Source organism: Aquila chrysaetos, unplaced genomic scaffold (genome assembly GCF_900496995.4).
Source record: "Aquila chrysaetos chrysaetos unplaced genomic scaffold, bAquChr1.4, whole genome shotgun sequence".
In the NCBI taxonomy this organism is placed as follows: Eukaryota; Metazoa; Chordata; class Aves; order Accipitriformes; family Accipitridae; genus Aquila; species Aquila chrysaetos.
The window spans coordinates 212,087-227,344 of NW_024470386.1; the positions used below are offsets into that span (position 1 = coordinate 212,087).

Sequence of the window (15,258 nt, forward strand, 5' to 3'; positions counted from 1 at the left end):
GGGCAGAGGCAGCTGCAGGGCGCGAGGCGGTGAAGGCTGCAGGGCCGGTGCTTGGTGGGGCGGGGGATGCGCCGGGAAGGGGCCAGAGAAGAAGGGAGAGGGAGAGGGATCTCGGGGAGAGAAAGATTCCTGTTGCGAGAGAGATGCACCCTGCCCCAGGTCCTGAAGGGCTGGCTCACCTCAGCCAAAGCATGGGAGCGGGAGAGAGCCCTGCGGGTTTGCACCCACGTGCTGGGCGCTTGCAAGGAGCGATGTGAGCTCGTGGTGAGTAGGGACCCTCCGCGTGCCCTGGTGCCCCATGCCCACCATTCGTGGCCCTGGAAAGGAGCCCTGCCCGGCTGGGGGCTGGGTTTTGGGTCCCTGGGATTACGGGGCAGCCCTTCCGCCTGCCCTTCTGCCTGGTCGCTGCGCAGGGAGCAGGCTGGGCAGCAGAGGCGAGCGGGCGCTGGGGCTGCCTGCAACCTTTTTCCTGCTGCTGTCCCCTGCAGAGAGGATGTCCCTGCAAGCAGTTGGGCTCCCTGGTGGGACTGCTGGGGTCTCTGACCGGCGACTGCCTGGCCACGTGCCGCCAGAGGGCATGGGTCTGCCTTGGCTACCTTCTCCAAATGCACGGTGAGGAGAGCAGGCGCTTCCCAGCCTTGCTCAGCCCGATCCTCCCTCCCTTCCTGGCCTGGCGCCACCGGGGTCCCGTGGAGGGAAGGGGGAGGCAACGTGCTCGGCTGGTTTTGTGCCCCCACCCTGTTAGCCCTCTGCCTCCCTGCCCATCTCAGGGCAGGAAGGATCCCCGAGAGAGTGTTGCTGAGTCCCACCTCCCCGGGGCGTGCGTGAGGTTGGGCGGTCAGGGCCATCCCTCACTGCTGTCTGAGAGCAGGACATTGTCACCAATGCTGGGGACTGTCCCCCTCCACGTCTGTCCCTCTCCACGTTCCAGGAGAGACAGAGGCTGGTCAGACAACTCGCTCGGATGAGGTCCCCGACGTTGCAGAGGCTGCCTTCCCCCTCGCTCCCTGCCTTCAGCCTGGAGAGACAGGCAGCTACCCAGGCAGTCTCCAAAGTCATCCCTGGCAGGGAAGAAATCTCCTGTTGAGCACAAGAGAGGAAACCAGTTTGCTGCCCAGAGCAAACTGGGCAGGGAGGAGGGATCTGAGCTGCGGGCCCAGAGCGTGCTGCCAAGGGTTGCGTTTGCACCCTTTCCTCTTCAGGCAGCAGGGTCTGCCTGTGCTGAGGAAGTCACAGGGAGGTTTCCTGCCTCCCAGAGACGATGGTGGCCTGTGTGGGAATAGGGGACGCAGCTGCTAGGAGCAGAGGCTGCTGAAACCCTGAAGCCCCGGCAAATGGTTTAAGGAGGAAGAGGGCTCTTTCCAGCCCGGGATTTGTCAGCCATTTCTCGGGCTCAGGAAATCCCGCTGCCCCAAGCTCAGGAGGGCCCTGGCTTTCCCTGTGGCCTTCCCTGCCACCACGTGGGTTCTCCTTTATTGGTATCTGGGGCCAGAGCTTGGCTTTCTGTAGACGTGACTCCTCTTCTCTCCTGCTGTTTGTTCCAGCCAAGAGCATGAAGGTGCCGCAGGCAGGTGAGATCCGGTGCCTTTGTGAGGAGCTGAACAGCCCGGACACCGAGACTTTGGTGAAGACCCGTACCAAAATAACAAAGGTAACTGGCCCCAAAGCAGTGGGGTGGGGGCCCAGCTCCTGGGCTCCTGCACGTCTCCCTGCTCCCCTCCAGAGTCTCTGTCTCCAGAGCGAGCTGTCCAGGACAGCTGTTGTTAGCAAGTAGCAGGAGGCTTTGAGACAAGACCATCCTTCAGGCACGCTGGAGCAGACACCCTGATGGGTGCGTTGGCACACACGTGTGAGTGCTCTTGTCAGAATACCAATTTGGTATATAAGCAAACAACAAGGGGGTAGACGCTTCCAAATCGCTTAGCTGCACCAGATGTAAACAGCAGTGTAGGCACAGCAGGAGGGTCAAGAGACTGGCCCCTGCATGACTGCTGAACTAACAGTCCCGTCAAGTTGCCTTTCCTTTCGGAATCGCTGGGGCAGAGCTGTGACGCGGGCTCTCCTGTTCCTGACTTCTCTCCAGGCTGTTTGCAGATGCATCCCTGCAGCGCAGGCTGTGGACTTTCTGACTGCCGTCCTGGACAGCTTGCTGCACGTCATGCCCCCACGTGCAAGAGTAGTGTGGAAGTGGGTGTTCATCTTCCTGGGGGAATGCAGAAAGGAAATAGTCCAGGAGGTAAAGGAGAGCTTTTTTTCCATTAGACTTTGTCTTTTCTCCTGTTGGCTGTTGCACTACACCCTGTGCAGTTGGCATGGGCTCAAGAAATGCCGCCTGTGTGCCGAGCCAAGGGGCTACCGATGGTCCGAGTCGTGCATTAGCACCCGCTGCTGGCGCCTGCTCCAGCTGGTGACAAGGCTATGGGCACTTCATGTCCAAAGTCTGCCACTGGTCCGGGTCCTTCCCATGAGTGAGGCACTGGGAGGCACCAACCTTGCCATTCCTCCCCTTCCTCTGGGGTCACTGTCAGCCCTCCCTGCCCTGGGACCCACCTCACCCTTCTCTTTCTTCACTGGGCCCCAATTCCATCTACTCTGAGCTTTGCTGGGCATGCTAGGTTTTCCACAGGTTGGGTAGTTGTTCGTTGCTCTCATTGCTTTCCCCGACTGTGGTGTTACCCAGCCTGTGAGGTGCCCTTCCTTCAGCCACTGGTTGCTGCCCATCTGTAGCCTGGGAGCCTCCGGCCTCGTGCTGTGCCTGCCCTTTCAAGGCCCCTGTTCTCCTCCGCTCACGCTCTGCTGCGCTCCACTTGGGCTCTAGGGCCACCAGTGGCTCAAGCAGTGCAGACTAACTCAGTCTCAGGAGGGTAGAGGCAAGGAAAAGCGTCCCTGGAGAATTGGGTTCCTCCTGAAGGAGACACGTGCCCTTGCAGAGGCCCTGCAAGGCATCTTCAGGGTCTCGAAGAGCGTGTTTGTTCGTGGCCTTGCATCGCTACAGACGCATGGGGAGAGTTAGCCAAGCGCTGAGCGTGAAATGGGTCCGTGTCCTCTGGGTGCACACAGGGCACGCAGCTGCTCATACGGTTGGGCCCAGGCACATGCAGCAACCGAGGCTGTGCGTGTGAGCGTGTGCGTGCGTGTGCGTGTGTGCGTGCATGCGCACGATTGCCAAGAGCACACTGGGCTCCAGATGTGAGCCAGGGTCAGGCAGGGTGGAAGGCGTAAGGTTTCGAGCTGGATCTGGACTCTGTGTCAAGGTCTTTTTTTTCTGCCCGAGCAGTCTGGAGTGTTGCAAGACTGCGTGCTTGTGTCTCTGCTGTGAGTGGGGCATTGTAAGCCCCACTGCAGGTGAGGAGGTTTGAGGGCACTGCAGGACCGCAAGGATACGGGCTCAGGGGTGAACGTCTCTTCCCTTGCAGTGACACGGTGGAGCTGTGGAGGAGCCTGGGGAGAAGCATCCTTGGGATTGGGATCCTGAGGTGCTTAGTGCAGAAACTAAACAGAGCAGGAAACCACCGCCTGGGGACGGACTCCTCCACTTGTGGGCGGCACAACCGTCAGACGGCTGTGGAGACTCTGACGGTACGTTCAACGGCAGACACGTTTCTGCAGCTGGGCATCTGCTTGCCAACTCACACCTGGGCGCAAGGGAGTCAGGTGCCCTTTGCGGGTGCCCACGGAGATGCGCAGGGCGCTGTGCTGTGCCGGCCTCAAGGAGTGTGGGGAGCCAGGCCAGTTTGGTACTCCTGAGCCACAAGGCTGTCGCAGAAGTGACAACTGCGGACAGTGACCCCCCACCCCAGGCAGGCGGGGGAACCAGGCTGGTGGGAAAAGACCTTCCCTGAACAGGTGGTTCTTGGTCATGTTTCTCTGCAGATCACCCGTGCCATCTCCGAGGTGGTGCTTGCCCTGAGGAGCACGGAGGAGCTCAGGCAACTGCTTCCCCACCTCCTTCCCAGCCTCCTCAGGTGGGCCAGAGAAATGCTGGGTGGGGAGAGGCTGCTTTTGCTCATGAGCACCTGGAGAGAACTGTTCCTCGAGTGCCAAATGCACGTGGAGAAGCCGTGCAGGTAAGGAGCCGAAGAGGCAGATGGAGGGGCTGGCTTCAGTTCCCCGTGCCAAGGCATGTGCCTTTGTAGGGCTGAGGGAGGGCTTCGCCTGCCCCACTTCCTAGATGTGGAAAGCAGTCGTCGTGGTTGGTTTTACTTCTGTTCCTTCATGGAGAAACTCCAGCTCCCAGGCAGGAAGGTCTTACGCAGCTCATACTGCGGACGGCCGTCATCTTGCCTCCTGCATACCCTTGCGTGCGCAATGGCATTGCACTCCCTCAACGGACCCCGGCTGGGAGCTGTGACTCTTGCGGGCACTGGTGTCGTTCTTGGCCAAAGGCTGGTGGGAAGAGGGATGAGGTGTTGGCCTTGGTTGATACCTAGCGTGGAGTCAGTCTAGAGGCGTGGGTTTTCTTCTGCTTCGGGGGGTCTGGGGCACGAAGAAAATGCCAGTGTCGTTAGCTGCAGTCTGGAAGGCTGTGGAGCATCCTTCCAGGGGTATTTAGCTCTGCTGCAGATCAGTCTTCCCCTAACCTGCTTGTGATTTGAGAGTTCTTGGGGTTTCTGGCGGTGGTGCTATTTGCACTTGTTTTGTTTGATTGGGTTTGTTTATTTTGCGTTTTGTTTCTTTTGCCAGGATTTTCCTTTCAGCTCTAGAGTTGGTGCTGGGCAAATGCATGGCGCAGAAACGGACGCAGCTGCTCGTGAATCGGGGAGTGTGGGCTCGCCTGGAAGACCCCCTGGCTCACCCTGGGGGGGTGCGTCTCCTGAGCAGGTAAGAGCCCCAGGGATGCGTCTGGCCAACTCCTGCAGGGCCGTGCCCAGGGAGATGGCCGCTGGGAGCCTCCCGGCGTGCCCGGGAAGCCGTCGGGAGCTGAAGAATAGTGTCTGCATCGGCGCAAGTGAATTTGGGAGGCCCGGCCTGTGGCCTTCCTGGGTAACTGTGTGTCCCCCGCTTGTGACCCCTGCGCAGCGTCCTGCTCCACGCTGGGCTCGTCTCCCCCTGTCTGGTGAAGAACCTCTTGCCGTGGCCGGATTCCTGCTCAGTTAAACTGCGGGTGACAGCTACAGCTTTCTTTGCTGAGGTAAGGCAGGAGATGGGGAAGGAAGGGCTCAGAGGGCTTTCACTGAGATACTGCTGCTCGGGATGTCTTTTTTTGTGGGAAGATCCCTGGCGAACGGGTCCCTGGAGCGGGGTGCCCAGGGGAGCGCCTGGCCGGGACCAGGTCCCCACGGCGCTGCCTGTGTTGTTGTTCCAGATCTCTCGGGGCGGCAGGACGACAGGGACCTCCGAGTGAGGCAGGCACCAGAGGAATCCCTCCGCAATACCTGGCCCCAGCCAGCACCACGGAGCTAATTAAAGCTCATCAAAAGACACCGAAAGGGGAGTGTATCTGTTCTTTCCCTAATAGCACCCTGGCGGCTCGTGAGCCACCTGACCATCACTGGATGGGAGGAGCGAGGGAGCAATCTCATGCAGCCAATCGGAGGAAAGATCACCTCAGGGGAGGGCGGGCAGCACACTGCAGCAGGCGGCCAATCACAGAGAGCATCACCTCAGGTGCACCTGGGCAGCCTGACCCCTGGGGCCAGTCAGAGGCAGCCCTCAGGGAAGGGCGGGCCCCAAGCCAGGGCACAGTGACAGCCGAGGGGACCAATCCGAGGCAGCACCGCCTCAAGGGAGGAGACTGACAGCCCTCCCCACCTGTGCTGACCCCTGTGAGAAGAAGGTGGGCTGCGCCGGCGACCAGGCCTGGTGCTGGGGCCAGGAGTTTCCTTTAGGCACCTGCAGGGCCGAGGGATCCGACGTCCCCACCGCAGACATGTAGAACTCCTCCAAGGGGGTTACTCCGGGTGCCTCGGTGGAGGGCAGAGGTGGCCCTAGGCCTGAAAGACCAGCTGTACTGAGGTCTGGTGCCCTTGAGTGCTGCTGCCCATGGGATTCCCACCAAAAGTCCCCTGAAGAGGCAAGAATCTTCACCCGCTGTTTCATGGTCACTACAGCCAAGGCTGACAATGGTTTTTCCACCCCTGTGTCCCGATCCAATGTCGGGGAAGGTGTCGATATGATCCCAAGAGCAAGATTAAGACACAAGCAAGGAGAAACGCCGTATACCCAAAAGAGCTTTAATTATCAAAAGTAGAAAACAGTAGCGCTAGGATAGACTGGAAGAAAAGGCAGAAATCAAGCAAGCAGTCGGGATAGAGTTGCAAGACTAGTCACCACCTGTCGCGTCCCAAAGTTGGAGCGACTCGGGTTCGTGGATTTCCTTTGTCAGAATGAAGGTGAAACGACACCAGGGGAGTTCAAACAACAATCAACATTTATTCAGCCTAGCTAACCTTGCCCAAGTAGAAGTGAACTTATCAATATGAACCTTGCAACATGTCATTAAGCCGCTGTTTGAAGAGAGAAGGGAGGTGTAGAAAAAGAAATGAAGAAAGGAACCTGAAATGTATCGGAAGGAGAGCTCTCCCATTGAGTCACGAGGTTCAGAGCAGACCCCCTTGCTTTCTGGACTCCTTCTCAAAGAGGAGCCCAGGGGCGGCTAGATCCACTCACTCCTAGCCTCAGACTTGGTCAACGGTTTATGTTTAAAAGGATGAGGTGTAGGGACTGTGGAAAAGAGAGAAGGAAAAGAGGGAGAGAGAGAATGAGAGAAAGAAAGAAAGAAAGAGAGAAGAGAAGGGTTTCACCAGTCCTGGGTGCAGCGTTGGTCCAGCCAGCGTAGAGATCCAGTTCCGGAGGGTGCGCACTGAGAACTCAATCTGCCTCCTTTTATAGTGTGTTAGTCGATGGTTTTGACATGTGCAGTTCCCGTTGCTGGGGTTCTCTGGAATCGGTCGGTGAGCTTTGTGGGGGGGTTCATTGCGGAGTTGCCTCTCTTCTTCTGCTGGCATGACCGCTTAAGATAGAATCACAGTCCCATCTTCCTGTGGAGCCTCCTCCTCCAGGCACATATGCTGTGCTCCTTCTCCTGGTCACTTAAGATAAGGAACTGCGGCTTTGGAGAAGTGCGGTCCCACCCTCCGTGGGGCCCTCTCCTCCGGCCACGTTGTCCTGTTCACAAAACTCCAGCATTTTTACAGAGGCCGTTTTCTCCACCAAAGTTCTTTAACGAATGTTTGAGACATTGACTATAATTTGTCAGACCGTCACACCACCATGGATCCAGCGGCGTCCCGTTGGTCCTCAGTCTTCAATTCTTCGGTGATGGGTGCACACCATGGCTTGTCTCCATGGTTTTTTTGTAGGGCATAGTCTGATGCACGCGCATACATACTGTTCATGCACTCTTCACGCGCTGCAGGTTTCACCTATCACACAGCCTTCGCGTGATCAACACCAGAAACCAGTACCTTATCTCAAAGACTGCAGTTCCCATGACAATGATAGTCTCCACGTTCCTGCATGCTTCGCCAGCTCCGGCCTGTCTCCTCCCCTAGATGCCTTAGTGGCCTGATAATCGTCCTTATGGACAGAGGAGTGCCCTGCTTAAACAAGCCATCTCTGGGATAAGTGGCTCCTCACAGCAAACAATCCTTGAGATGAATGGCTTGAGATGACAGTCCAGTCTCTGGCAACAAACAATCTATGAGACAGATAGCTCGAGGTAACAATTCAGTCTCTCACACCCTGATCAGCACTCCCTCTTCTGCAAGGACCGGAGTCAGGTGAGCGTCACCTTTGTTGGCCTACCTGGCACCTGTGTGAAGAAGTGGTCCCAAGACACCCTAGAAACCTGCTGGACCCTCAGAGGGTGTCCGTGATTTCCATCTTTGGAGGCCTTCAGCTTTGACTCCGGAGCGTTGCAGCCAACCTGATCCCAGGGAGGGTGATCGTTTCCTTCTGGGCAGGAGGCTCAGCTAGAGACCCCCAGCCAGGCCCTCCCAGCCACTTCCAGGAGCTTGTGTTGCAAGCTCCCGCAGTGTTCCTTAGGAAAAGGGATTCAGCGGGAGGTGAAGACATCTAAATATGTACCTGCTTCTCAAAATAGATGGCATCTAAGTCATAGCCTCATGGGACAATCCAGGGTGGGGGAAGCTTCAGAGGCCCCTATTGCAACCTAGGGCTCAAAGCAGGGTCAGCTCTGACATCAGACCAGGTTGCTCAAGGCATTTCAGCATCCACAGAGTGTGCACACGAGCCAGGCATCTCAGACACCATCAGGGAAATGGAGACAGGTCATTTGACCAGTTCCCTGAACAAAGGGAGCTATCGGCATGCCGTGCCTCCTGAGATTCCTAGGAACACCGAAGCTTTTGGTCCAGAAGAGCGTGATCCCTCCTGAGGTGTCCTGGTGTAGCCCCTGCTCCGTGGGGTGCTTTAGGCTGTAAAGAACATCAAAACAACGCCTCTGACAGGGGTGATTTCACCTCCAATGCCAAAATGCAGAGCAGAGGGAGGGATCTTGGAGCTCCCAGGCTCTCTGCTGCAGGGTTAGGACTTCAGAGGTGTTCCCAAAGTGGATTTGTTTGCATTTTTTAGTTCTCTTCTAGTTTGTGTGCCACTACTGGAAAGAAGGCAGCAGAAGTGCACACTAGTTGTAACCCCTTTTTCTTGCCGGCAATGAAGGTGCCTCTCGGCTGGGAGCGCGAGGAGGACCCCGTGTTACAGCTCTTGAGTCCTTATACGCAACCCTAAAACTACTCACGTGTTCCTATTTACAATTTACACAAACTGTTGGCTTTGGCCATGATATCGCCTGTTACCATTCGCTTTTGAGCATTTGTAAACGCGACCCCGCCCATGCAACGACGCTTAATGCATGTTTATTAGCTGAGTTTGCACAATTTTGTTGCCACTTTGCCGCTTTCAGCCAGTTTGGTCTGGTTTCTTCTAGCAGCAAACCCACTTCTACGGAAAAGGTCAGTCGGTCAAGTTCTCTTGCCCATGTCTCGGAAGACATCTTTGTCTTTTGGCATTTTCTTATGTAAAATGCCGCGGCCCTCCTTTTGAGCAGGGGCCAAGACATGCCATAAAAGGCCATACTGCCCCACCCCTCATTGTGAGCAGGGGCCAGGACATACCATAGAAGGCCATACTGCCCCACCCCTCATTGTGAGCAGGGGCCAGGACATGCCATAAAAGGCCATACTGCCCCACCCCTCATTGTGAGCAGGGGGGGCAGGACATGCCATAAAAGGCCATACTGCCCCACCCCTCATTGTGAGCAGGGGCCAGGACAGGTATATAAGGCCACGCTCAGCCACCCGGGCCGTGGCAGTCGCTGTCTTTGCTTCTGCACAGGGAAGGAGGGCAAGCAGCTGCAACAGGGTCGGGGGGCTGCCGCCGCCCTCACAGACTCCAGGGAACGCAACCGTTGGTGGCTTGGCAGCAGCGCCTGGTAGCTGACGCCATGGCGCGGGGCGTTGCGGGACGGGGGCCAGCGGCGCGCAGCCACCCCCTGCCCCGCCAGGGGCCCGGCGCAAGCCCCCGGCAGCCTTGCGCAGAAGGAGGAGCAGAGGCGGGAGCGGGAAGCGCGACAGGCCGAGCTGAAGGAAGAGCGGCTCCGCACCCAAGAGCTGCGCCGCCGCTTCGCTGCCGAAACCCGGGAGCTGAAGGCGGCCCTGGAGAGGGAGCGGCAGCTCCTGGCAGAGCGGCTCCGATCTGAGTGGGAGCAGCGACAGGCTCAGGAGGTGCGGCGGCTGCAGGAGCTGAACCAGCGGCAGCGGGTGGCAGAGACCCGCCAGCTGCTGCGCTGGAAGGAGGCTGAGCTCCGCGAGGGACAGGAGCTGCTGCGGCAGGCACGTACTGCCACCGTTCACCAGACGCGGGACCTGCAGCGGCAGCTGGCCGAGGAGATGGTGAGGCCCAGCAAGAGCAGCGGGGAGGCCCAAAGCAAGCTCCAGGACGTCCTCAGCAAGCTACAGCGGGAGACGGATGGCTACCAGCCCGCCCGCATCCGCCACCTCCAGAACCAGCTGCAGCTGGAGAGGAGACTCTTCCTCAAATACATCCTGCAGCGGTTCGAGGGCGAGCTGCCCGCCTCCCCCTGCACGGCCCAGCCCGAAGGCCCTCCTGGGCACCAGGGCCATCAGGAGACGCAGAGCTCCTGCTCCTCTGGCAGAGAAGGGCCCCAGGCCCCGGCGGCACCCCAGGAAAGACCGCCGGAAAGCCGCAGCGCTGGGCAGCAAACAACATGCAAGGCTGTGGCAGATGCTCAGCTCCAGGTGCCAGAGGGGGAAGACCTGGTGCTCCTGAAGCAGAACAGCCGCCTGCGGCGCCTTCTCGAAGACCTGGAGAGGCAACAGAGTGCCCTTGAGATGGAGAACCGCCTCCTGAAAAAGGAATGCTCTCCAGAAGCACGCAAGGAGGCAGAGAGGCTGCGGCAGATAAATGCTCACCTAGCTGCCCTCGCCTCGCGGCTGGAAGAAAGATCCAAGCAACTGCAGGCGACCATGGGTTGCCTGATCAATACTCAAGTGCCACTGCCCATCCAAAGCCCCACTGGGGAACTGTGCATGGCATCGCTTCCTCAGCAGAGGGGTGGAGAAATGGGAGAGCCTGCTGGAGCTTTGCTGGCACAAGACAAGCAGCATGACTTCTCAGAGAAGGCAGCTGAGGAGCTTCAGGCCCAAGTGGCTGCAGGTGAAGAGGCCTCTGATCATGTGAGCGCCCACCGCCCAACTGGTGAGGAGTTAGAGGTGCAGCTCTCGGAGGTGACAAATGAAAACACCCGCCTGGCTGAAGAGAATGCTCGCCTCCGTGGGCAGGTGGGTTTGACAGAGCACGTTCGAGCTGAAAATGCCGGACCTGAAAGGGCAACTGGCGCGAGTGGCAGCGGAGCGAGATGCTGCCATCCAGATGAAGGTCTGTCTTCAAACCCAGCTGGAAGAGGTGGAGCGCAAACTGGAAGCCATGAGAGAAATGGCAGAAAGGAGTCAACAGCTGGGGAAGGAGCTTGAGGAGACAAAGTTAGAGCTCCAGAGGAAAGAAGAGCAAGGCAAGTGTTTGCCGAGGGCTCAGGCAGAAGCACACGGGGAACACCAAGAAACCCTGCAACTGTTTCGAGCCCAGCTGGTTTGGTATCAGAAGCTAAACGAGCAACACCAGCAGCTACTTCAGGAACTTGAAGGGCTGGAAAGAGAAAGATCCAACGGTATCATTTCCAGGCCGTGCCAGGCTGACGGGGCTGCAGACAAGGAGTCCATCCTCCTGGCGGCTATGAGGAAACAACCGGCGGTGCTGCGAGCATTCATAGCTCGATACAGCTATGATCCTTTCAATGGTCCCAACGAGCGGCCTGAACTAGAGCTTCCTCTAGTTGCTGGACAATACGTGTACGTCTTTGGAGACGTGGACGAAGACGGTTGGTACGTGGGAGAGCTGACCGACGGCACAAGAGGCTTCGTCCCCTCTAATCTTGTTGAAGAAGTTTCAGATGACGGACAGCCTGATGACACCGGATTCTGGCTGGAGACAAGTGATTGGTAGCAGGACACAGATGATGTCTGTCCTGTCTTCTTCTATGTTCTTATTAAATCTTTTCCTAATGATCTCTCTGCACAATGTCACTCTCTATCCTGAGTGGATGTGTACTGAAAGGACTATGTGCCAGCTACTGGGGGGGTTGGCATGGGTGGACTGGGTGCCAGCTACTGGAGTCAACCGGGGGGTGTAGGCACCCCTGGCTTGTGGTGCCAGCTACTGGCGTGGGTCCCAGTGCAGCCGGGCCCTGGCTGGGCTATCAGGTGGGCAGAGGGTCTGTGCTGGGTGGCTGTGGGGTTCCTGCAGCACAAATGTGTGAGTGCTGCATGTTTGCAGGGAGCACCAAGACGGACCAGTCAGCAAGTAGGCGACTCGTGGGGTGGGTCGCAGGGCCGGAATCTGGGCAGGGGTACTGGCAGGGCAGAGAGGCTGTGGCAGTACTCTGGGGATCCATGAACACGCGTGTGCTTGTGAACGTATAGTGTGTTGTGTGTGTGCCTGCCACTAGTGACCTCCTGTCTCTGGCAGCCCAAGAGGAGGAGGGGACATGGCTGTCTCTGTGTTTTATGAGAGTCCTCCATGAGGGTACTGTTGACGGCAGCGCCTCGTCTGTGTGACTGGCCGTGTCAGTGTCCTCTCCGCAGCTGTGTCTGTGTGTGTGTGTGTGTGCATCTCTGGGATGCGTGCTCAGCTTTGCTAGAAGTTGCAGCTGCAAGCGGAAAAGTGGCAGCTGCATCCCTCAGCCTGGGCAAAGACTCCAGATGCCCAGGCACCGGGCTGGGCTCCAGCAGCCAGGCAGGAGTGTACTGGTGGTACTGGTCTGGGCTCCAGGGGCATGGTAGGAGGGGTCCTTGGCTGCAGTCCCTGGAAGCGGTGGCCAGTCTTGACATCCCGTAACACTGTGGGTCTGTGGGATGCATGGGGGGATCTGAATCCTGCTTCATCCCAAGGGCTTCCAGCTGGGGATGAGATGTCTGCATTGCTTCAGCTGAATCCCTGCCCAGCCAGAGCGTTTAACCAACACCTCCCTGTCACTGCCTGTGTGTCCTTTTTGTCATGGGCCGAGAATATCAGTGCCCAGAGGGGAACATCTACACCTCTCATAGACATCTGCGCTCTGGTAGGACAAACCATGCTTTTGGAATCGCTCTCTCTCCGCTCTTTAGAGAGGGACAATTGCCGATTACTGCAGTCAGCTAAAAAGTCCATTCCCCAAGGGTGACTCCGCTGCCTTTCAGGAGCTGAGACATCTCCAGGGAGCCCAGAAGAGGCAGAGAAAGTGAAGCCTTGGGCTGGTCCTCTGCTCCTGAGCTGGGCCGGGCTCCTGGGATGGAGGGAGCTCCCAGCAAGTGGGCAGCGCTTGTGAGAGACGGCTCTGCCCAGGAGCAGCTCCCCTGCGAAGCACAGCAGGGCTGAAGGCACTGCCTGCAGGTAGCGAGGGGAGATGAGTGAGGCAGAGAGAGGTCAGTGGGAGGACAGCTGAGCTCCCAGTGTGGGAGAAGGACTTCTGGGAAGACTCCGGCTGCAGGGCAGTGCACATGCGTGAGTTTCCTGGAGGAGTCTCCAAAACCTGGCACATCCAAAGCATCTGTCAGAACAACCCTCACAGTTTGTAGGAAGACGTGCTGCTGAGCAAGGCTTCCCTGCTGCATTGTCAGAGGGACAGGACACAATGGCTGCCTTCTCCCGGGTACGGCTGCAGAGTGTCAATGTGGTTTGTGACAAAAGAATGTCTAGCGAGAAAAGATGGATAGTAGAGGTACTAATCAACATTCTTTAGCATAAGTTGTATCGAACATGTAAAGTGTCCAACCGTGCAGAATCGCTAGGAAAGGGTCAACTAGTGGACAAGTGAGGAAGACTATCAAAGACCACCAGAGGACCCCTGAAGATCACCACAGATCTCGAGTGCGCCTGCGCCAAGGACATTTACATATACTAATGAGTTCCTGGAATTCAGATGAATGTGTGAATTGTTTCCAGGAAAAATCATGACTATGTATGTCCATTTTGTATATAATCTCAACTGTTGAAAGAATTGGTATGCACGATAGGTGGAACGATCCCCCGGTGCATCCAGTGATGCAATGAAGAATGCCTGCTTTCTAAAACTCCAGAATGGAGTCTTAGAGAGTTTCTGAAGTGCCAACTTATGTTAACAGCTGAAAGATCCCTTCCAAGCCAAACTATTCTATGATTCTAGAATTCTGCTATGTGGCTTCTTGTGGCACTTTGCATGTTAACGAGGCCTTTGGTGCCGAGTTCCTGAACTGCAGATATTGAAAGAATGCACCAGCCTAGAAGGAAGCAAAAGGCTTCCTGAGGTCCATCCAAGTGTGGGGAGCGAAGGGGAGGACAAGAGGCAGGTCAGCTCATGGAGCATGTTGAGCACTGTCTAGCCACGCCACAGCAGAGGGCATTTCCCCATCTCCCGGGGTGAGGCACGCACACATGATTGTTACCGAAAAGCTCGGAATGAAGAACTTATCAACACCAATTTTGTGTAGATAAGCAGACACTTCTTTATGGACGGCCGGGTGCGCGGGCGAGTCCTCTCACGAGCCACGCACACCTGTCACCAAAACAATACACCTTATATTAAGACTTATTGATGCATAGTCATTAGATTTCCAAGAAAAGTTATTCATTAAACTTCCGGGAAATCATTAGCATATGAAAATGTCCTTTACGCAGGCGCAGTGAAGGTCTCTCCGAGGCGTGGTAAGTCTTGGAGGCGGGTAGCTTTTGACCAGGAGGTGTGTTTTGGTATTATAATGAAGCAAAATTCGTCTAGAGTTCATGATTTCTTCATCGATGTTATGGCAACAGGTGCAATCCATCCTTTTTGACAGTAGCTATGCGGTTATCTCTAACGGCTCTAGCCAGGGACCTTCCAGGAGCCTTGTACTGCACATTCTATCCTTGGGGATTGGCCGCTGCGTTCCAAACAGGCCGTTGTCAGGTAACGTACTGACAACTCTTACACCACCCCGTGGCTCAACGTGGTCGTCAGGTATTTCTTTATCTTGTTATCTAACTTCTAAATGTTCCTACTAGATGATTTTAGCCAATTTCTCCGGCCTTGATACGGGGCTATACAGGGGATTTCACAACAGACACTGGTTGGTGGTTAAATGTATAAGATACAACATACATACGATTTTGCTAAAATATTAAAATTAAATATGATTAATTCTAACTAATAATAAATCAATGACAAATCAGTAACATGATGGTAACCTCTCCGTTGTTCAGAGTCCTTCAGTCACATTCCCAGGTCAGACCTATTCCTCCTCCACCCACAGACATCAACGGCTTCCCATTTCGGGGTTTGCACATGGTTGGAAGGATGTGCTAAGGTGTCTTAAGGCTTTCCATCTCATTGTCAGGGGATGACCACGTTTCTCCAGTCACCATTCATGCATGCTAAAAACCCCAGTTGAGGAAGCACATCTTGTGGAGGGGAGAACCTCCCCGAGGCCCCTTTGTGCTTCTTGAGGTCCAAGCACTTGTGCAAGGCTCCAGGAGGAGTGAATTTGGTGCCCGCCTTTGCATTGCAGATGGGTGGTCTGCAGCGGGCAGGGAACGGGCCAGGACTGCGACCAGGAATGCCGTGGGAGGGGAGGTCCGTCGCTCAGGAAGACAAGGATGAAGGGTGGGCATTGAGGGTTGTGGTGTTGCTCTTCCCAAGTCACCATTACGCGTGAGGAAGTTCTGCTTCCCTGGCGATGGCCAAACATCTGCCTGCCGTTGGGAAGCCCCAGGGAGCCCCCTTCGGGA

At 56.5% G+C, this 15,258-nt stretch overlaps 1 protein-coding gene across 1 annotated transcript; it reads left to right on the forward strand.

The window, feature by feature from the left end:
• The first annotated feature begins 66 nt into the window (after nt 1-66).
• Nucleotides 67-5,398, forward strand: LOC115338066 (maestro heat-like repeat-containing protein family member 2B). The gene is made up of 10 exons (XM_030006514.1): nt 67-264; nt 489-612; nt 1,545-1,651; nt 2,084-2,236; nt 2,819-2,967; nt 3,417-3,579; nt 3,874-4,067; nt 4,684-4,821; nt 5,020-5,131; nt 5,306-5,398. The coding sequence occupies exons 1-10, from the start codon at nt 67-69 to the stop codon at nt 5,342-5,344; spliced, it is 1,377 nt and encodes a 458-aa protein (XP_029862374.1). The 3' UTR covers nt 5,345-5,398.
• Nucleotides 5,399-15,258: the final 9,860 nt, after the last annotated feature.